This window comes from Typopeltis vanoorti, chromosome 8, assembly GCF_054136105.1.
Source record: "Typopeltis vanoorti isolate ZY-2024b chromosome 8, IOZ_Tvanoo_1.0, whole genome shotgun sequence".
NCBI lineage: Eukaryota > Metazoa > Arthropoda > Arachnida > Uropygi > Thelyphonidae > Typopeltis > Typopeltis vanoorti.
In genome coordinates, this window is record NC_143556.1 from 5,667,533 (window position 1) to 5,692,071 (window position 24,539).

Consider the following 24,539-nt stretch of genomic DNA (forward strand, 5'->3'; position numbering starts at 1 on the left):
GAAGACTCCGATTATGCTATAGAAATTTCGTGGATCGCGATTATATATTTCGCTGCATTCACTTAAACCCTAAATCAGCATTTAATCCCTCCTGAACAAAATGAAAAAAAAAAAAAAAAGTTACCTTCATAGCTTGAACTTCCCTTCTGTATATGAGTTCGTCGAACTTGTCGAGGTCCTCCCTACGGATCGTCCCCCTTATCTCGGTCATCAACGTGTACTGCAAGAAAAGGTCGGATAAATTGCATGAAAAATATCGCAATAAATATTCAAAAAGGGTCAAAAAGAAAATCTTTTTCAGATTGGAAAACTCGTTTGATATAGAGGGGACCCAAAAAACTCCATAATCTCTCTCATTCTATCTCTCTCTCTCTCTCTCTCTCTCTCTCTCTTAGTTTTTAAAGGTCTACTGAATCATTAGCGACATTAATGATGACGGAGTGAAGTTGGGTTCCACCGACCCCCTCCATCTACAGCGAGAAAAAGCAGAACCGCGCTCACCTTTTCTGGGGTGTCCAGCAGTTCCAGTAGGACTGCAACCAAGGCATCTACGGACATCGCTCTCGTCTCGTATTCGTTGAAGTAATAGGCCAGGGTGATCCTTTGACTCTCCGTCAGAAGTTTCATCGCCTTTTTGTCCAACCGCTGCTCTGCTTGGTGAGAGGAAATGGCCACACTCGCCTGCATGGAGAAGGAAGCGTCAGAACTTTCAGAGAGCAGAAACAGAATCTAAAATTACATCACTCAACACAAATTAACGAGTTCAGAGAGAGTGAGAGTCTCTCTCTCTCTCTGTCACTTTGTGTGTGTGTGTGTGTGTGTGTGTGTGTGTGTGTGTGTGTGTGTGTGTGTGTGTTCCAAATATGCTGGATCGTTCCAAAGTTATCTTTGGAACGATCCAGCGTATTCAAAACAAATTCTCAAGTTCTGAAGAATTTACTTTTGGGCTTCGTTTTACGGAGGTCTTTCATTTCAGATTTTTAGTGTTCGGCACGCCTTCTTTATTGCTGCATGAACCTTACCTGGATAATCGCAAAGGGGAAGTTAACCATACGTACCATCTCATCCTTCTTTATTAGTAGGAGCATTTGTATGAAAAGCTCAGAAGACAAAACGTTTCCTGCAGGACAAACCCAACCACCTCGGTTTAAAACTGACGAACTCGCTTTCAGTGAAAAAGCACTTCTTGTAAGTGCTCCTCTTTTTGTTATCGAGGGACTGCGGTGGCGACTACCTGCAATTTCAGCCGAAGCACGTGTTCTTATGGAAGATTAGCTTCTTTTATGGAAAAGAAAAACGGAGTTTCTGGAAGAAACTAGAAAGAGCGAGATTCGAATCTAAGCCGTAAGAGTGTCGAAGTAACAGCATCCTCACAGTGACTCGTGTGGAGGCACTCATACGGCATTACGTAACTCAAGAACGTGTTATCGCTGTGCTGCCGCCTCCGAAACTCACTCGGAGAAAGCCTTTCAGTGAAAAGACTTAAAACATGGCGGCATAAAAGTGAATCAGCGTGTATCGGAAAGTCTCTCAGTCCAAAATGAAACTACCGTTGAGACCGCCCACCGTCAGTGTTTTCCTTGGAACAACAAGTAGCTATAGTAGGAAATTGAACATTGCACAATAAAAGCATTTCGAGAAATGTTTCGTGGAATGAAGAATCCCGATTCCTTAAGTTATAGTAAAAGCAATACGAAGTGACGGATCCACCATGTTTGGCCGCAACAGCGCGTGGTTGAATTTACTGATTAAGCGGCACCGAAATGTCTGAATCATGGCACTCTACACCAGTGCTTCCCAAACTTTTGAATGTCAGGACCCCTTTGGAAAAATTTAAATATTTCACGGCCCCCTTCGAAACAAAAATCGTAATAGAGAGATATATTATTATAATATTTATTGTATTTATATTCAATACAAAACATACGCAGAGAATATTGCAAAAATGACATTTTTAGCATCTTACATGTGCATTTGACATGGCACATGATCTCAGATTTTTATATAAATAGATTTATTGTTATTGTACATTTGCAGTACAAGCACATGAAACGTAAAACGATTAGTAATAAAGAAAGAGTGAAAAACATAAAAGAAGTTTAATAACAATTTAATGCGATGGATGTGTTTCAATACTGCTACACAAAAGATCAGGTGAAATATTTGAAACTGCAATTCTGAGATTTCTGCTTTGAAATAAAACTTATATGAATAAGCATATATTTACTCATATTCATTAAGCGCCGAAATATGCAGGAAGCAAAATTTGTGAACGAACACCAATGTGTGATTTTTTCCCATTAAAATATAAAAAATAACAAAAAGAAATAATAAGTAATAAAAATTAAATACTTTTAAGATAAAAAAATCTACTTAGTCTTAAAACATTTTCAATTTGTTTACATTATTTCATCCCCCCCCTCAACAAAACCTACGGCCCCTCAAGGGGTCCGCGGCCCACAGTTTGGGAAACGCAGCTCTACACCATACTTGAGAATGCTTACTGTTCCCTAGGGATGGATGGCGGACTGAACTCTAACTAAAATCGTTCTGGCCTAGTATACCCATTCGTATTGGCCATTTAATCTGCGAGTGGAGAACGCTACCAGTAGATTAAGGGGGCCTGTGACCAGACACTCGTAATCTGGAAAAATTAATAGTCTGTTCATTCACTGGATCTCCAGTCCATTGAAACGTGGCAGAAACACGTTTTTGACTCGAAGATGTCGTCGTGTAAATCTCATGGAACCACAAAAATCCATCTTGAAGACGACATATTTTCGTCTTCAAGAGGGGGATTTCTGGATTATCTACTCATTCGCTTATCCACATTAGCGGCTTTGGTAGGGTAGGCGGATGGCATAACTTGGGGGGATCCAAGTACTCCTAAAAAAAAAAAAAAACACATTGGATACTTGCTGACATAAAAAAAATAAATAAATTATACTTATTGACCTAGACCGAGGCTGTTGTTCGTCCTTTACTTGTGTTAACTGTTTCAATGCATCACAGACTTTAATTTGTCGTAGAAATCTCGCGGTGCTGTGGGTGCATCCCTTCGTTTTTTAAGTATTACACTTCATCCCACCGATGCTCTGTTGTTTAAAGTGAATGTTTTTGAAATGTTAATCCCTTCCACACTTTGTGAACAGAGGGGGGGGGGGGGGCTATGATGGTGGGAGATGCACACGGCAGTAGCAAAAAACGGGCAAAATGCGGTGAAGAGCACACAATGGCCCAGAACACTAACGCGACAGTTAGTGTTCTGGGTCATTGCGTTAGTGTTCGCTATTACTGCATGCGCAACGAGCAGCGGATCTAATTCACGCCACGACAGCCATCCTCAAATTATTAAAGTTGAAAATCTGTCGTGGGGAAAACATATTTGGGAAAATCGTCCCTCTCCGGCATTCCACATGCGGGTGGAAGAAGGTGATTTATTGTTGTAAAAATTATTTTAAAAAAGTGCGTTACATTTTCACAGTCGAGGATTAAACTCGCAGGTCAAATACGGAGGAATTTTTCTCTAGAAGGCTATTGTCAGTTTGTTGCTTTCGGATCGATTCAGATTGCTCCTCCGACGCAGTTGTGTGTGCCAATTATCGATAGGTGTCTTCGTTGTTGCGCACCAAGTTTGGTGGATTCATCTGTGAAATTTCATGGACTTACTAAGCGTCGTGGAATCACTTGTGTAGCTTCTCCGGTCCAAAGGAGATCGGCTCCTGTCAGTAGCCATTTTAGGTCTACCTGGTCGTACGTTATTCTCGGTTGGAACTTTCATTTTCTTCAGCATGCCAGTTCTGTGCGCTTTACAATGCTCAAACGATTTTCCTGTGGACCGCCAATTCTTTCAGTGTCCACGACTGAAATTAGTTCCGATGATGTCCTTTATGTGTGGCATCGACTGGCGGTGGTTCGCAGCACAGGTGAGGAGATTTCCTAATGACAATTTAAGACTTCTAGAGAAACAGTTTCAGTAAGAATTTCACTGCGAGTGATAAAATGCTTCCGTATTTTATCTACGAGTTTAATTCTCGCGTGAGAAAATGTAACACATTTTTTTAAAAACAATCTTTAGTAGCGAATAAGTACTAGCATCGTTAATCTCATGAGGTAATAAATCGAAAACAGTTCTTCGATGCAATAAAATTATTTCATTTTTAAACGAACTGCTGAGTTCGAAAATGAGCCAAGAAACACAAGAATGCGTCTCCTGCTTCGTTTTCAGGGAAGATGAACTCGAATATTTGCTATAATGCGATGTTATGAATGTTGAAACTTAAAATAGCTTAAAGCAAGAATTCTCTTTTGTCTTTGTTTGCTTGGCATTTGCGGACGGTGTTAGGGCATCTCTGATTAGTCTCGTAGTGATGCGACGAATTCAATTTACTCTCGGATTGGATTTTGGAAACTTAATGCGAACTGCTGAAATCTCGCGTCTTCCTTGTCACTAACTGCGCGCCTGTTTCTTGAAAGATTGGAGAACACAAAAGTAGATTTTATTTAGTTTTTAAGGGGAAATCACATCCCTTAGCTTCATAGGCTTTCATCGGATTTTCGACTAGTTCAACATAATTTTTGGGCCTCGTTTACCTCCCAAGAAAAAGGCAAAAAAAAAAAAAAAAAGACAGCAAATCAGCGCTGTTGGAAACCGCCACATCAATCAGCGGCCCTTGACGACAAAAAATATTGCTTAAATCATTAGGGAAATAAATTCCAAAAGATTCTTTTGCAGCGTTCCGGAAATCTTGAATGTCGGATTGCTGTTTTGGTAAATATCAAAGCTCTTCTTAGAAGGGTCATTTAGTTCAGGCTGAGGGTTAAATGTCGCTCGATAGTTATAAATGGTTCGACGTCTGGATCGGCAGCCTCCACAGTTCATTTGGGGTCTTACTGCACTACTGACCTTCCGAAATAAATGCTTCCGAAGGTTTAGGTTCAGGAAACTCTTCACCACGAGGTACAGGTTGGTTTTATGGAAGCCTTAGAATTTGGACGCAGCATTGCACTCTTTGACGTTGATGAAAACCCAAGTATTTTTGTCTTGAAAAACTAAGAGTCAGCAACGATCCTTTTATTCTTGCCACTCGATCTTTAGCAACGAAAGGCATTGAGGAACGTTTATTCCCGGACCATCTTCTAAGGAATTCGGTACAAAAAACTGGCGCAAGAAACGCAAACTAAACAGCTTCGTTTTGATCTTGTTACTAACTTTAAGTCCTAATTTATTATTATTATTATTATTAAAACCTGAATGGAGTCAAAAGACTGAGAGGGAGCTCCCACTGTTGCACACGCAGTTAATCATACCGCTCCTCACTATGTATACCGAGCTCACCACACTCTCGGGCAATGCACTCCAATCACTCACCACTCTTCAGGCAAAAAAGCCTGCTCCTCACCCCACGCTCACACTCACCTTATACAGCTTCCGGGGATGACCTCTTTCTCTTACAATCTTACCCATTCTATGCGAAACCTCCCCATATTAATCTGGTAATAACCTCTTAACAGCTTATGTCTCGATCATATCCCTTCTCCTCCTGTCTGTGAAATGTGCAATCTTAATACTTAACATTTCAGAGACCAGAAACCACTTTAGTAAATCGTCTGTGGAACCTTTCCAATCAATTTTCATCCTATTTAAAACTCGATGACCAAATCTTCTGTGCACAGAAGATTTGGTCAACTTTGTACGCTTTGACTAGACAACATAATCCGTATGTTGTCTAGTCCAAGCCTTATAAAATGGAATCAATCCTTCTACAAGTCGGTGTCCTCCGCATCATTCCCATTATCCGCTGTGCTGTTCTCACAACTTTAGCAATATGTCCCTGAAATTTTAGGTCCTTGTCCACAATCACTTCACAAACATCTTGGAGGAGATGGGAGATGTTTCCACCGATTGTGTACTCTACATTCCATCTTTGTTTCCCAAATTTCTAAACCTTACACTTCGCAACATGGAATTGATAACTCATTTTCCAATTCAGGCAGTGCATTCAAGTCCTCTTGCGAATCCAAGGCATCCGCTCTGTTCTTCATAGTTCTCCCCAACTTAGCATCATCCGCAAACAACTGCATATCACCACTGAGACCTCTTCCAATATCATTTACCTACAAATTAAACAGCAATGGACCCCAGACAGACTCTTGGGGTATCGTCTTTCCTCTTGTGGGATATCGCTCCTCCATAGACAACTCGCTGATACCTATCAGACAGCCAATCTCCAATCCAGTGAACTAATCAGCTCCATCTGTTCCAGTTTAATTACCAACTTGTCATGGGGCAATCTCTCAAATGCCTTTGCAAAATCTAAATATACCACTGTATATGCAGCCCCCTTATCCAACGCATTTGTCACTTTATCATAAAAAGTAAGCAGATTACTAAAGCGCGATCTTCCTTTAGTAAATCCATGCTGGCCGCCAAAGAGTATTTTCTCCTCAACCCAATTTGAATCTTGGTCCTAACTAACCTCTCTAACATCTTAACCAAAACTCCACAAACAGAGAGAATGGCCTATAATTCAAAGCCCTACTCTTATCACCTCCCTTATGAATCGGAAGAATTTTGCCCTCTTTCCACCCCTTTAGAACTTGGATCAATTTAAGACATATTAAAAAGTAAGTTAAAGCTGTTGTTAACTGCAGAGAACATTCCCTCAAAACACGTGGTGAATTAGCATTCAAGCCTCATTTTCACATCAAGCTTATTCAATTCCTCGCATTCCTCCTGCTCATTTACTAACAGAGCCTCTTCCATTCTTCCCACTGCATTCAAATTCTGCAAGATGTCTTATTCATAACAGTGAAATACTTTATGATTTGCTCATTAAATACCTCAACTATATCCACTGCAGCGGTTTGTACCGTGTTGCCATTTTCACCAATCAGTGTCATCCTTCCATAATCGCTCTTTCTTCAACTGGCCACATATCGAAAAATTCCCTAGGATTTGTTTAGACTCATTAGCAAACTGCTGCTCATACTGCGCTTTTGTTACTCCTATCAAGAGAGCGAATGAACTTCTTCGCCTGCTCTTTGTACTCCTCATGCAACTGTTTGTTTATTGCTACTGAACTTGTGCTTCTTCCATAACACCTTCTTCTCGACTCACCTCTTGATTCGTCCATTTCACACCTGCTCTATTTAAATATTGCGTACAAAGTTCTATCTTTCTGGTTTTTATTAAATTCTCCATACACATAATAGACAACGAATGCTCACCCACTTGTATGATTTTGAGTTGTTTATGATAAACGCACACGCGCAGAAAGACACCGAAAAGAAATCATTAATGAAGCACGTGATACAAATGGACCAATGACAGTTAATGAAGACGACCGGTACCATTGCAGCAGTTTCGAAGTAGTGCGTTCTGAGTTTCGTATTTTTGTCAGAGATAAAATTATTGTTATCGCTTTTTCAATCCTAATAGAGTTGGCACATATAAGACGCTTCAAATTATAAATCAATTTAAAAACAAAATATGTCAAATAAAAAAAAACTGCTTAACTGTATAGTTTTTCCAACTGTTTCGTAGGTTTTCTGTAGCAGAAGCCATTCGCTGTGCACAAAGAAAGAATTCGACGTGCCTGCAAGTCTGACGCAGACTGCGCTTCGTAAATTTAATAACAAGAAAAGGTTTTCTTTCTTTTTGTTTTCGGTAATCTTGTTTGCCTCAAGTTAGTTCGTGTTAGCCTCGTTATTTCCAATCCTGTCGTGACATGCAAATCCCTTTAAGTTTATCACCTCTTTAGAAATATTATTAAATATTCCTGTTTACGGCGAGTTCCGTTAAGTCCCTGCCTTCGCATATTGTCTCGATTTCAATTAATGTTCGAAAACTAAATTAACGATGCTTTGCATGAATAAACGTCATCCGGTTCGTGTTGTGCACCTCACAAGTTAAAAGCAAGCAAAGATTTATTCTTATAAAGCACGCATTTTAATCTCACGTAGTGTGTGTGTGTGTGTGTGTGTGTGTGTGTGTGTGTGTGTGTGTGTGTGTGTGTGTGTGTGTGTGTGTGTGAATACTAGCTCAATCTCATTCTTAGTTATATGATTCGATTGCTCTGAACTTCCTGGCAAAAAACACTTTCGTGCTAAGCTAAAATTAAATGTAAAATTTAAAAAAAAAAACTTAAGTTTAAAATACTCGAACACACCTCTTTAACAAAGAACGCACGCTGCATAATCGACGATTATTCAGTAAACTCAAAATCCTACCAATCGCTTTCCATGTCTGCTGCGGGCGTCTCCTCTTCTCAACGTCCTTATTTCCTCTTCCCATTTTCGTATACAAATGGCAAGAATACAACATCTTATCTCTATTGATGGCTGGAAATTCCATCGTCTCTCATCGGCACAGCTTGAAAACTCATTTGATCTTTAAATATGCTCCAAAATGAATGTTTTTTATTATGGTCCGGTTCACTTGAGACATACAAAACGAATGGTTTGAAATGTCAACTTGAAATTGAAATTTGGTTTCAACATCCCAGTCTGTTAACAGCAAATATTAAAAATTCCGAATTTGCTTTACTGAAGAAATCCGTCAAGGGAAATCATAAACAACAGAAACAGAAAAGAAAAAAAAAAGAAACAAGCTGAAAAGATCGACAAGCAATCACCTGAAACTTGCATGCATGCATTACGGAGTTCAGAGTCCGTTAAACCCCAAGGCTTTAAGGACACGATAAATGGAGTGTACGTATAACAAGTGCAGTACAAAATACATATTATGTGTACAGAATACATACGTAGTGTAGTACAAAATATCAGTCGTATATTTATCGGAGAGAACTGCCAACTCCTTCAAGAAGTTGGGATACCTTCTTTACTCATCTTCAGTTGTAGACGAAAAGGTTTGCGTGGGTAAGTTACGAGAGAGGCGATCGAATCAATTAGTGGGGAACAGCAGGGGGATACCAAACAGGGACCGATTTGGTAATTTTTGAGGTTTCCCATGTCATCAGGCGTGTTTACCGGTTTCTAACCTTATGTAAGAAGAAACATTTTTTAAGACTTTTGTTTGTACATTTGTATATGTAAGCTTCCTATAATAGTACAAAATGTTGAAGAATATCACGTGTGTAACCTAAGAGCAACAGCTCATCCAGGTTACGATATGCATAAAGTTACAAAAATGTATGTAATGCATTTTCATTATATACACATATGTACATTCATATAATATACATATTACGTATTATTATAATATAATAAAATCGCAGGAGACATGCTAATATGTACAGAGAAAGTTGCATAACAATTAATTAGGAACAAAACCAAGCAGTTAAATAGCATTTACATTTTACGTTTTACACATGAGACTGGATCTTTGAATACAAATATGCTAAAAACCAATAATTTATACAATTATTTTGAACAGAACTTCCTCATTTCTGTGCGAAAATAAATACGCTTTGATTAGAGTTTTGTATTTGTTTGGGTTAGTTTCATTTCTTACTGTTAAAGATGGCGTGTTGAATACTTTTGGCGCTAAGTAAGTGTAATGTTTGTGTGTTGCTTCTATATTTGCTTTTGGAACTAAATATTTTAGGCCCTTGTGTCTACTAAGGAAAGCATCTTGTTTGATATTTACGTATTCGTTGTCGTTTTTTATGAATTATAGTACCCTATAGACGTATAAATATATAAGGGGTATTTTGTTTAGTATGGTGTATTTATTACACATTGCAGTATCCTTATATCTGTTTCTAGTTAAGATTTTAATTACTTTATTCTGAGTCGAGACTAAAGGTTTCAGCGTAGCGCGATGGATTCCTCCCCAACTTAATATACCCTATTGTAGTGTGCTTTGAATCCAGGCAGAATATAATATTTTTAGCATATTTAAATTTAAGAATCTCTTTAGGTAGTAAAGTCTGTTTAACATAATCCTTACTTTGTTTACGATATCGGTGATATGCGGTTTCCAGCTTAAATTCCTCTCAATTTTTAGTCCCAAATAATTTATTACAAATTGATTCAACTGTTGGAGAATCGCTAATTAAAAGTCTAAGCAAAGCCCGTCTGTTAATAGCAATCACCACCTGAAGTTCAGGATGATGACATTTTTTCACTTTTGTTTCTTTCAGTTTCTGTCAACTGAGACTGAAAGTACCGAAAATGTCCAGGGATTTATTTTTTTCCCCTCACTGAATGATGTTGTCAAATCTGTTTCCTTTCAGTACCAACTTGAGAGATGGAAAAAAGAAGTTCCGCAGGATGCAAGACGTGGGAAGAAAGATTATTTTATCGTGGATGAAGAGTCGTTCTGTTTATGCACACATCAATCAAAGGGGCGGGCGCATCATCGCGGCGTAGACAATCCAATCTAATTGGCTCCATTTCTGTTATTGTTGATTTCGCTGCCACTCAGCCCACACGTGCCATAAACATATTTCTCTCTAGAAATATGTTTTCCTGAAATGGCAACGTACTAAAGATCATGTTAAAATTCATACTGGAAACAAACTCAGTCAAGTACTTGAGTTACTACTCCAAACCAGTTTTTAACAACTCAAAGGGTTTCACGCTTTGAACGAACACTTGATGCGCGTGCGAAATCACAGAGAGTACAACACGCAGTCGCCTTTCATATAGGATCTTGCTTTTGACTAAGGCGAGTCGCAATTCTGACAAAAAGCGAATGACCGATCAAATTCTACCAGATCTGCCTGCATTTTGCGGAAGAGCATTGGATTCACTGCAGGAACGACATCTGGCGGTTATTCTTATTCCGGTGGTGAAAAGTTTGATCAAATTTCGTATTTTAATTCAATACTTGAGATGCTTCAAGGAATATTTCACTTGCGTCTCTGCAAAATGCACTTCCTTAGTTTGATGAAGGTGGTAAGCCAAAGTGTCATCTCGTTTGTCTCCACGACTATTTATAAGCAGCGCCAGAACTGAAGCCTTTCTTAAAGAAGAATAAAAGATTTCGGTGCTAATCCTATGACGATCACAATGAGTGCGCTTCAGACTTCCTAATCTCATTCTGTTGCAGAAAAAAAATGGAAACCTTGCGTTAATCTCGCGATGCATTTTGATACTGGTCACGTGTCGCTTACTTTTTCGTAAGACGACAACACCAGTAAAACAATTCGCTACCAGAAATTCGATTTGTGTTCTAATACTTCACATCTTAAGATTTCGGAGCCCTAAATTGAAGTGCCACCGAGAAGACGAGTGGAGACCCTCGTTCTCATCCCGTTGCTATAGCTACCAAGGAAGATTTTAACTCGCTTAGCAAATAAAACCATTAAGCAGCACTCGATCTAATACTGTTCGTTAATAAACGGATTTCATAAGCCACCTCCGCCCTCTCTTAATTCGATTAAATAAATATTGGCACAAAGAGAACAGCGGCGAAGGCTTGTCGACACACAATCAGCGTGCATTGCAATGCGGTCATTAATGGAAATTTCAGCAGTCCGAACGACCCCGTTTAATCTGTGGAAGTTCCTCCGTTCTCATTTAATTATATCGTAGTTCGAAGGCTCCCTCTTATCCCCTAACTGCACGAGGCCTGAAAATAATCCCCGGCAAAGCAGCACTCTTTGCAAGAAGAATTGGACCATTCTTAGGACAGCAAGCACATTGGGAAGAATAAATTTCATCTGAAAAATATGCTATCTTTGCGCCCTCTGTCGTCACGATCCAAAGAATTAGAGAGGTTTTAAACTTGATGAAATAAAGACGCACACATCAGAACTTTGAATTTTTAATTATTATTCATAATTAATAACCAGTGGAATAGGGTCAATTGCTATTAACCCCGTACCGCGGAGGTCTCATTAGTTCGAAGTGAGAGCAAAATATCAAATCTTCAATCGGACAGAAGAGTTCTCCGTGTTTCTCTTTCCCTGTCCCCGATTAATAACTCTTTCGTAATATTTTTTCAAATTATTGTTACATCAGTTTAAAATTTCCGATTCATAGCCGACAATCACAGTTTGTCTTGACTGTAACCTCGCTAATGTTATTTTCGTGTAAATAAGCTGTCATTGAGCAACCGCTTCCCAAGAGATGCGATGTACCGTTACCACCTTTCTAATAGTTCGTAGGCTCCCTCTTGCTTCCAGAACTGCCGCTATGTGGCGTTGCGTGGGCTCTATAAGGTTTTTGAATATTGCCAGAGATATGCTGTATGACGTCATCAGGATTGCTTCCGCAGATCTCCAAGTATTAGGGAGAAGATACAAACGCCAGACTCTCGATCCAACTAATCCAAGAGTTCTGCAGAATTCAAATTCGGTGAATTCAGCTGCGATGGAAGTCGCTCTTGTGATAGGCTAACTGAAACGATGCCGTGAGCGTGGTCTGGGACAACATCCTGCTGAAACACACCTTTGCCATGTGGGGAGAAAATCGCCACGAACAGATGCACCTTATTGGACAGAATGGGAGGAGGGATTCTTTACAGCATTCGCAGTAACGTTGACAGGGTTGGAAGAGATTCACAGGAATGTGAAAGCTAAAATCTAAAAATGTAGATGTGATTTGTTCGTATTAGTATTAACCGGAGCCGCCATGTGATTAAGTAGTAGCGATATTATTATTATTATTATTATTATTATTATTATTATTATTATTATTATTATTACAGACTACAGATTACACTTACTATTACTATTACAGATTACTATTACAGACTACAGATTACAGACTACAGACTTAACAGGTTACAATGGTTGCAAGATAAAATGGTAAACTGATATTCTGGGAACAACCCACTCTTATGCAGGAAGCACAGACAAAATACAAAATATTTAAGGTGAAACACTTATGTCACTACACAGTCATGTTAAGGAATTACTACAGCCCAACCTATAGAGTAACCAGAAGAACATATCAAATAACAAGACCACAGTCAACAAACTACATAACATATAAGTACAACAATCACGACGGCAAAGCCACCCGAAACTTCTACGTACCTGACATGATAAACAAACTGCCGTTCGACAACAGAAACCTAGGAACATACAGAGAGCTGAAACAGGCACTACATAAATATTATAGCGAGAATGAAAATTAGAGCAATTCCTGTTTCTCTCTCCCCCACCACACATGCACACACACACAAACCTATGACAACCCCCCCCCCTCTCAAACACTATCACTACAAGAACACAAAGTAACAAACACACCATGTCTAAATCCAACCTATTTGCACAAAAAAAAAAGTTAAACTGTAATAGCAGTCGAAGTCTTTCAAGCACGTACCAACAAACAGTAAAATCAACACCTGGCTTGTGACCAGTATAGGAACACAACCATGAAACCACCACCCTCTGTCATCTATTATCTTCCTCAGATAAGCTCTGCTAAGCTTCGAGGAAGAAAATTACTAACTTGCAAGTATCTGTTATACACACTTGTAATGCGTTATAAATATTATATATATATATAATTACTACAGCAACTATGTACGCAATTCATCTGAGACATTAAAAAGAAATAATAATAAATAAATAAATAAATAAAATAAATAAATAATAATTATTATTATTATTATTACGCCGGAGGAAGAATCGGACGATGAACTGAACAGACAACAAAACACCGGTGAGTCTTATAATTTGAGTTCCGTTAATTTATTACTAGAAAAAGGTTTGGAAAATATAAAAGCCAGCTTGGTAGATCTTGTCCAAGAACTATTTGATAAACAGAATAAAGAAATAACAAACAAAATTAGCGAATATGAAGAGTTTGTTAAATTTAATAATTCAAAAGTCGAAGAAGTCTTACAAACGGTAAAAGACATTAAAACCAGCATTAACGCATTAACTGAGAGGCAGCACAAATTGATAAAAGACACATCGGAACTCCGTCAAGAATTTAATTCCCTCAAACAACAATACGAAGTTTTAAACCAACAACAACATAAAGAAGACCTTATCAAAAACGGTCTTCCAGAAACCGAATCCACAGAAAATCTCAGAGACGCAGTTCTAAAGTTAGGCCATGCAACTGACATCCCCTTACAGCATAATGATATTCAGACCATAAATCGGTTTCCCAGGAAGAACAGAAAACAAGGTTCGCCACGACCGGCACCAGTCATAGTTCGTCTGACAAGCAAGGCTACAAGAGACAATCTCATAAAAGCCAGCAGACTGAAAAAATCAGTAGCCAAGGATTTAAATGCATCGCAAGACAATACGCCAATCTTTCTATCTGAATATTTAACTCCTTTCAATCAGAATCTTTTGTACCAAGCAAGAAAGGAAAAAACAGAAAAAAAGTATCAATTTTTATGGATCAAAGACGGGAAAATATTCTTGAGAAAGTCACAGACTTCAAAGTCTATACAAATAAAAAGCTCGGAAGATATAGACAGGTTGCCAGAGTGAAACAAAAGACTCTAACTTAGTTCAATAAGAAGATCTCAACACAACAAAAATGAATGTGAACCATCAGATAGATATAATTACACCAGAATACATCAGTAATTGTACTTTCGAATCTCTTGATGCATGGAAACAAAACACAGTAGAAGCGAGAGGTCTCTCAATTTTGCATATTAACATCAGAAGCATCCGAAAACATTGGTTATTATTACAGGCTTATCTGAGGAATTACACTGATATTATTGATATATTAATTCTTACAGAAGTATCCATAACTAATGACGAAGCGACTGCTTTCCAAATTCCAGGCTTCCAACAACACAGATCCTGCCGCCAAACAAGAAGAGGGGGTGGAATACTAATATTTATGAAATAAAAATTAATAGCAAAAGAAATGGCCTATCAGTTTGAGCATGCTGAAACCCTCTGCCTCGAAATCATTAATACCACGAATACACAGCATCCCATAATACTAAATGCTATTTACAGGCCACCAAACCTAAACATGGTAGAATTCTTACACGAACTAAATTGCTGGCTTTCAACCCAAGAAATATGCTCAACCAAACACCTAATGATAATTGGCGACATAAACATAAATATTGCAAATGAAAACCAGAACAACACTGTACAATACCTAGACACACTATCCATGTACAATCTAATACCAACAATAACTTCATGTACTAGAGAAGAAATATTCGGAAATATTATCACTGCCTCCTGTCTAGACCATATAAACGTCCGAGCAACACCAAATAGTTACACTGCATCAGTCATAAAGTGCAAAGTAGCAGAACATTACTTCACCGCTCTAAACCTGCACACCAAGACAATACCCATGCAATGTCCCACAGAAGAAAAACGACAGAAAACAATAATAGACGAAGAAATAGTCAACCACGAAATAAGAAAAACAGACTGGGAACACCTGGCATCAGATTCAGCAGATATCTTATATAACAACATTAAACTCATACTGGAGGAAATATATAAGAAAGCTACAAAGAAAGTCCGAATTCGATCAAAATCAACACAAAATCCTTGGATAACACAAAACTTAATCCTAGAAATACACAGAAAGGACGCTTTATGGAAAGAATTAAAGCGATATCCAAATAACACAACCTTAAAAACTGAATATAAGATAACAAGGAATCGCCTTACAACACAAATCAGAAATGCAAAAAGAAGCTACTACAGAGACAAACTAACCTCCGCACAAAACAACATGAAACAAACCTGGCATCTGATTAATGAGATGCTAGATTCTGTTCCCAACACCACTGCCTCCGAAACCATAAAACACAGCTTCATGAAAGACGCAAAACCTATCCAACAACTAGCAAATGACTTTAACCAATACTTTGCAGACTCCATCCAAGAACTTCACAGAAATATTCTCCCAATCACAAAACGAGACCCTCCACTAGGACCGCGATCAAAACAGACATTATGGTTCCCAACCATAAAAGAAGCAGAACTTCTCTCAGCAATACATCAAATCAAACCAAACAAAGGCCCAGGAATAGATGGTATCAGACCTAAAGATATAAAGCAACATGCAACTAGTTTAAGTCCAATCCTACTAAAACTAATAAATAAAATATTTAAAACAGGACAGATACCAAGTATGCTAAAGACCGTCATAATTACACCCATATACAAACAAGGAAAAAGAAATTTAATCAGCAATTACAGACCCATAGCGACATTACCAATTATCAATCAAATTATGGAGCGGATCATACTGAAGAAACTCACACCATACACTGAGATCTTTAATATTATCCCCAAAACACAATATGGTTTTCAGAAAAATAAGGGAACAACATCACTCTTGGAAGACTTTACAGACGTAATTAATACCGCCTTAGAAAAAAACAAAATAGCCATGGTAGTCTTTATTGATCTAACCAAAGCATTCGATACACTTACACATCAAACCTTGTTAGAAAAGCTGAGGCATGTTGGAATAGACGGGCCTCTTCACAGGTGGTTTACAAACTACCTCCAAAATAGAAAGCATATCACACGTATCGGATCAAACGGAAGCAGAGAGCTACCAGTAACCTGTGGAGTACCACAGGGAGCTGTACTCTCCCCAACTCTATTCAACATTTACACTCACGATATTAATCAGTTACCACTCAAAGGTAAGATATTCCAGTACGCAGACGATACAGCAATAATATCCATCCATAATAACGCAAGCATAGCCCAAACAAATATGCAACATGATATAAATCTGATCATAGACTGGCTCACGAAAAACTGCATACACCTAAACTCAGAAAAGACAAAATTAATGATATTCAGAAATCCACTGACTCGACCAGTTGATAACAAATATATAACTTTCCAACATCCACTTTCCAACACAAAAAACACACAGAACAGCAAAACCACTACAATCGCTCAGGTTGAAACAATACGATACCTTGGAATTTACCTCGATGCAGATATGAACGGAATAGCATATAAAACATCTACACAACAAACTCCGAACAATAAGTGGCCAACTCTACAGATTAAAAGATATAGTTCCCATACGCCTAAAAACACTAATATACAAAGCACTGTGCCAAAATATACTAAGATACGCTATAACAACGTATGCTTTCTGTGCACCCTACAAATTAAATAGATTAATGTCGCTACAGTACAAAATGACAAAACTGATCTTTTGGGAACAAAGAGAAAATCACGATCTTATAAACATTGCAATGGCAGAACACAAAATACTGACAGCAAAACATTTATGTCACTATGCAGCCTTGCTAAAACATTATTTCGATGCCAACTACAGGACAGTTAGAAATACATACCGTATAACAAGACCTCAGACTACTAATTATATCACATATAAATACAATAATCACTACGGAAAGGCCACGCGAAACTTCTACATCCCAGACATGATAAACAAATTACCTTTTGAATACAGAAACCTTACAAACTACAATAGCCTGAAAAGAGCTCCAAGGACATACTACGAACAAGAAACACGCATCCAAAATACCATACAAACTTAATGAAACACAATATATTCGCTCAGGCTTCCAGTTCAGCGACGCATCAGTACATTCCAATTTATTGTGTGTGGGTGGGTGGGTGGGCGGGGTGGGTGTGGGCGCGTGTGTGTGTGTGTGAGTGTGTGTGTGTGAGTGTGAGTGCGCGCGCGCGAATTTCTCAATCATAGATTCCGTAGCATCCTAACACAGCAAAAAAAAAAACAATACATAATAACCAGCTGGTGTCATCCTCAGATAAGCTTACATTTAAGCTTCGAGGATGAAAGGAAAAAAAATTAGTTCTCATCCAAGATGTATCATATGTAACCAAATGCATGTAATGTACGTATCACAAGAAAACCAATGTATGTATTATATCTAAACCAATGTACGTAATGTAAATATCACATGTAAACAAATGTAAGTAATGTATCATATGTAAACAAATGAATGTAATGTATATAATAATTGTAACAAATGTATGTAATGTAAAAAAAAAAATTATTTTAAAAGTAAATCATGAGTTTACACCGTATGTTTGTGAAAATAAGGACACATAATATTCAGACTGCATATGTGTAAATACTGTTGTATAATCACACCTTTTCAAACTTGAAAAAAAAATATAGTAAACCACAACATGTAATATTATACAACTTATGTAACTCTGAACAATATAATTGTAAATTATTATTATGATTGTTATATAAAAAAAAAACTGTTATCATCATTACTATTGTACATATGTAAATATTTGAAAGAACAATAAAAAAAATTATTATTATTATTATTATTATTATTATTATTATTATTATTATAATTATGTATATTCTAAATTCAAAAATTCTGTATAATCCTTATTGTAAATATTATTATTGTATGTAATTTATACTGAGACATAATAAAATGTTTAAAAAATTATTACTATTATACTCAAGATAACTATTGTATATATGTATGTGTAAATATTTTAGCAGTGAACAAAAACATTATTTATTTAAAAAAATTATTATTATTTAAAAATATTAATAACTCGCCAGTATCTGTTATTCACAATTGCAATGTATTATAAATATTATGTATATATATATATATATACGTGTATATAAAACTATTGTTGTATCTATGTATGTAATTTATCTGATACAATAAAATGTTTAAAAAAATTATTATTATTACACAAACACCTCCTGGAGTCATTGAGGGAGGCTCTAGTAAGATGTTCTAAGAGAGAAAATGCTTATCATACCTAATCTTAAATTGGTTCAGTGTTTGTTCACTCACGCCGCACTCTCTTACGCACCGTAAGAGGTCATTCTTGGAAGTTGTATAAAGTTGCGGTGCGTAAGAGAGTGCGGCGTGAGTGAACAAACACTGAACCAATTTAAGATTAGGTATGATAAACATTTTCTCTCTTAGAACATCTTACTAGAGCCTCCCTCAATGACTCCAGGAGGTGTTTGTGTAATAATAATAATAATAAGATCGATGCGCAGTAGTCCAGATGTGATCTAATCAAAGCCTTGTACAGTGGAATGACCACACCCTTATCTCTACTTGTCAGCATTTTTCTTCTTAGTATAATGTCATTTCTTTGTGCTGTTTTTATTATTTTCGCAATATGTCCCTTGGACTTCAATTCTTTATCCACCAATGTCCCAAGATCACACGCTTCCTGCACCTCCTGTAATACAACATCTCCAATATGATACGCAGCTCTACTTTTTTGAGATCCAAAGTGCAAAACGTTGCATTTACTGGAGTTAAAGTAGCAACCCCACTTGTCTGCCCACATAGGCCCCTTTATTCAAATCGCTCTGAAGCACCAGTACATCTTGATCATTCCCAATATCTTTTCCTAGCTTCACATAATCATACGCAAACAGCTGAATATCAGCTTGCAGACCACTCGCCATATCATTAACAAACAAATTGAACAGCAGTGGCTCTAGAACAGAACCCCGTGGGACTCCACTAATAACTCTCCTCCTGAGAGACGTGGCACCTCTATACACACCGTTTGATATCGATTAGAAAGTCAGTTTGCTATCCAATCAACTAACTTATTTTCCAATCCCATTTGCCGTAACTTGAACCCCAGTTTATTATGTGGTAGCCTGTCAAAATCCGGAAAGCCTTTGTAAAATCCGAAAGTATCACTCTATACGAATCGCCCGTATCGAGAACGGTAGTCACCGTGTTATAAAATGTAAGTAAATTTGTAAAACAAGGACTCCCTTTAACAAACCCATGCTGACCTCCATACAGAAAATTTTCCTTTTCCACCCAATCCTGTATTCTGTTGCTAACCAATCTGTCCAAGATCTTAACTAACAACCACTCCAGAAATGCAAACTGGTTTTGCAATGGAACAATCGTGCCCTCTTTCCACTCATTACGGATTGTAGAGGATGGACGGTAGACTCTCATTAAACAACCGAGTTAACGAAAATGTCAGTTCCTTAGCTCATTCTTTCATAACACGTGGTGATTTTCCATCTAATCCAATAGCCTTATTCACATCAATATGACTTATGGAATCATAGACTTCTACCTCATTCACCTTCAAGGAACTAGGTTGAAGCATTGATTCCTCAACTTCCTGTTTCCTTAGAATAGTATCATTACCATCAGTATGAAAACCTTAGCAAAATGATTACTGAACAACTCCAGAATAACTTCTTCCTTGGTCACTTTTGCGCCATCTCTATCTAGCAGAGTTATCTTCCATAATCATTCTTTGTTTTGCTAGCTGCATAACAGAGAAATTCTCTGGAATTTTTCTTGGCCGGTTTCGCTAGTCTCCTCTCATACTCTGATTTCGCCTTTCTTGTTATACTTGTCACTCTTCTTGCCTGCATTTTAGAGATTTCATGCGACTGTTCACATCTTCGAAGTTTATATTTTCTCCATAATCTTCTCTTCTTCTGCAATTCCTTCTTAATTTCTCTATTCATCCATTTAACGCCTATTTTGTTAATACTTTTTGATTTACCCGCACAGTCTCTTATTCCATCATGAAATACTTCTTAACTATGATCCACGCCATATTAATCTCTTTTCCTTCAAGTTGTTTTCTGAGTTTTCCATAATCTCCTGCCCTATGGTTCCACACGTGCTCTTTTACTTCTGGATGCCTCTGCATGCTTTCGCTCCTCCCAGGTCAGGACGTCATGATCAATGTCACCAACTGGTGGCAATGCTGATATGTTGTTAACAATTACGTCATCCGGCGTTATCACTAAATCCATTACATTTTGTCCCCGGTTCCTTCCATCATCAACTGTACGAGAAGTGATCCCTTAAGAATTCAAGAAAATCTTTTTCCTTTCTCCCATAAACTATTTCTTCTTCCCAATTTATATTTCGAAAATTGAAATCGCCCATTATTATAACGCTTTTTTCACTAGCTAAACTAATTTGCATTCCTTTCTCATCTCGTTTACTATTCCCAAGTCTGTTACACCCACCCACTAAATCTCTCTCTCTAGTAACACTTATTTCACACCAGACACTTTCAAAATGACTCTCGTTTTCACCCCCTACTTCCACAGACCTACATGGACACAATGCATTTGCTATCATCAGTAATACATCTCTTTTTTTTGTGATTTTTGTCTTCTCTAAAAATGCCACATCCGTCAACTTCAATGCCAGTCAAGATATCATTTCCGGTCAACCAAGTTTCCGATATTATCTGAAGCTGGACTGTAATAATAATAACCAATGCTGTAAACTCTTCTGACTTATACTTCTCGCATTGGCATACGAGGAAGGTATAAACAGAGGAGGGTATTTCTAAACTTTACCTTTGTACTCATTTAAATGCAGACCATCATCAGCTTATAATTCCTTTTTCCCATCAAATGAGTATCATATGAAAGTACATAAAAGAAACAGAACATCTGTCGCTGTATATAAAAGAAACTTAAACGTAGTTATAAGCAGTAATGTTGCTTACCGTGTATTGTAATCCTTAGAGAATAACACAGCAATGTCGTGGTATCACGTGGTATCTTACCTGTAGGTTTGTGTTAGAGCAGTGTTCGTATGCCACTATTGCTGTACTCCGTGCAAGCACTGTAGCAACGGCAACCCTTTTGTCACTGGAGTTTCGCTTTGAATCTCGGTAACGGACATGCGCGTTAGTTGTTGTTTTCAGAACATCTGTCGCTGGGTAAGAGGAACGCGAAAAAATAAAGAAGAGTAGTCAAGCAAAGAAGGAGAGCCGTAAGAGGTCTAACAAACTTCCGAGTTAAGTTCACTAATCTCGGAATGCTTTCATACGCATCTTCAATTACTCTCCAAGGATACGGACCTCCGAAGTTGATACGTGAAGTGCAGTACGATGTCACAAGCTTTTGTTGATGAGGAAATTTTGTGCTTAATGAAAGGCAAGCGATGTATTTTCCAAGGAGCAATTTGGAATCTGCAGAAAAAAAGTCTTCCTGCATTCGAAGTGAATTTGGAACTGCTTAGTTAATGTATTCCTGCTGCTTGAGTGATTATTCTTTCAGAAAAGATAGATGCATTAAGGAAACTGGAAGACCCGTTCAAGTACAGGTAACCGTCGTATAATGCGGTACCTACACACAGTGGCGGACCGTTATTTTTGGGGGCCCTGGACCAACACGCTTTGGGGGCCTATCCAATTAACCAAAATTAACCAAGTTTGGGTTAGTTGTGGCGACTCATTTGCCATTTTGTCGAAAAACTGTTTTTTTTTATCCTTTTTTAATAGAAAAAATTATTGGCAACAGACATCGAAGAACTTTTTTATTTTATTTGATGCACTTGGATATACAAACTTTTATATACAGTTATAATGAAAAAAGATTTTGTATACATAACAAACATAAATAAAAAATAAAATATATTAGGTATTACTTTTAGTAACAAACAGAAAAACGAAACAACAAATTCTCACGTCAAGAATAAAGACTAAGAAAAAAAATAATACTTATTATAATGAAGAGCCAAAGGCTTCAATTCGGCGACATAAAAGCCTTCATTATAATTAGTAATTTAATAGGACACCTCTTGGCAATTCTCACAGAAGGGATGTAAGTTCTGTTCGCTACAAACTTGGTATTAACTTGGTCTACCTACTCACTGATGAGACTTCAAAAAAGGCCGAAACCAGTCTGGGTGGTGACCTTCTCTCATAATGCTGAACAGTAATACGGCTCCTAGGAGCTAAGTTCACATTATCGGTAAATACCAAGAATAGTGATCCGAGCTTGCTCCACCCTTACTATGAGTTGCCTCAGTGTTGCACTACCTTCAAGGGTCAGTTGCTGCTCTATCCAGGTATTTGCTTGCGCTTGGAATCGCCGAACTTTATATAGTTTATACTATATTCGGCATGAAACTCTTTGAGTTTCTTATTCGGCTAAGAAACAATATGGGATGTAATATCCCTTTACTTAAATAATATTCTTATTCTTAAAAATAAAATAAATAAAACATTCCAGGAGTTATATAATGTAAGTTTTTTAATACACTTGAACAGTACACTAGACCGAACAAATGACTGTTTAGCATTCAACTATACCGTACTATACATAACCTCAAATGTCAAACGGTGAGAGTGGAAAGTATATATGCGAGAGCTACGCTAAGCTAACAAGCTTTGGATGAGCTACACTTGCACTAACATTCCGACGTTGCTATATTATTTGCATAATTGGCAAATGACAAAGTATATTTTGATTTTACCGACAGAGGCGATAGAAGACAGAGCCGTATTTACTATTTACTCATTTAAAACATTGATATTTGATATTTAATTCAAATCCAATAATGTTGAATTAACGATTTTAACGTTACCTAGGTAAAACAATTTGTATAATTTATTTTTTCTTAAATTTGTAATTTAAATTGTTTTTATTTTTATTTTTTTTGACCGCGAAGGGGGCCCTTTTATTGAACGGGGCCCTGGGCTGAAGCCCATAAAGCCCATGCCTATATAGTGCGGTTTTGATAAAAACATGGTCTACAAATTGAAGTAACCCTTTATCTTTTCATATGTTTTTCATCGCGCGACTTAAAAATCGAATTTTATCTTCGTTAAATTTGCGTCTGCTCGCATCGCAAATGTAGTTATAAGCAGCGAATTTTACGAGGGGAAATATCCTTTAGCACGCATGTACGTCAATTGTTTACCGTATAAAGTATTTATTGTTGAAGATTGTCTTCGTTTTCTGCCAGGAAAGTGCATTAAAAATCATAAGTACGTTAATCCCGAGCTGAGCACTTTCTTTTCTGGTGAGTTGCATACATAATTAATATGTAATCGTTTTTTTTTTTTTTTTTGTAAAAAAATTATTTTTATATATTAATGGCCACTTAGAAAGCTTTTGCCATATGGTTAAAAACGAAATTAGTGAATTAATTGATGGGGAAATAGATTTAAATGAGGAGGAACTGGTACAATTAATAGATGACGTCGAAATGAGGAAAGTTCTGACGAAGATTCTGATTGCGATGAATCCGTTAAAGAATTCAGTTCGAAGAAATATTAGCAGGATTGAACTCGGCAAGAAAGTTATTTTACGGATAATGATCCCTCAGCGAGGGCTTCGAAAAATTCAGGAGACAATTGGATATTTGTTTAGCTCCGTATTATGAACTTAATAAAAAATTTCTCAGGGGCTCACATTGGTGAGTACGGGCATGGCAAACCCGAGATACCCAAGCTAGACCTGATCTTACTTCGTACAATATACACCTGGTATATCATATCTGGAGACTGGTCTTCTACTCTTCTTTCCCTCTACTCTCTCTCTCTTACCCCCCCCCCCCAGTGCTATTAGAGCAACTGGAGGGCGAGGGGGGTAACTCTTTCCTCTCAAACTGTAGTTTCCACTATCCACTAAAAACAGCGGCTGAATTCAGGTCAAGGAGTGTGACACTTGACGAAAACTTCACCATTTAAACTGAATGAATTCAAACCAACCTAAAGATGCATGCCGGCTCGACCGTCGCCCTGTCAAACAAGGGTCGCGCCCACTACTAGGGAATCAAGATAGTGAAGGCAAAAATATGCTATTGGAACAAAACATCACCTAGTAGACAGGAAAAACATAACAAGCATAGGAACATGGAATGTAAGAACTCTTCACCAGGAAGGAGCATTGGAAATACTACTGCATGAATT

At 37.6% G+C, this 24,539-nt stretch overlaps 1 protein-coding gene across 1 annotated transcript in view; it reads right to left on the reverse strand.

The window, feature by feature from the left end:
• dysc (whirlin protein dyschronic) overlaps nucleotides 1-24,539 on the reverse strand; it is a 230,683-nt gene that overhangs the window by 95,960 nt on the left and 110,184 nt on the right. The window contains exons 6-7 of the mRNA XM_090397058.1: nucleotides 502-681; nucleotides 125-220 (exon numbers count right to left, since the gene is read on the reverse strand). Of these exons, the coding sequence (XP_090253184.1) occupies nucleotides 125-220; nucleotides 502-681 (276 nt within the window). The remainder of the gene's footprint in view (nucleotides 1-124; nucleotides 221-501; nucleotides 682-24,539) is intronic.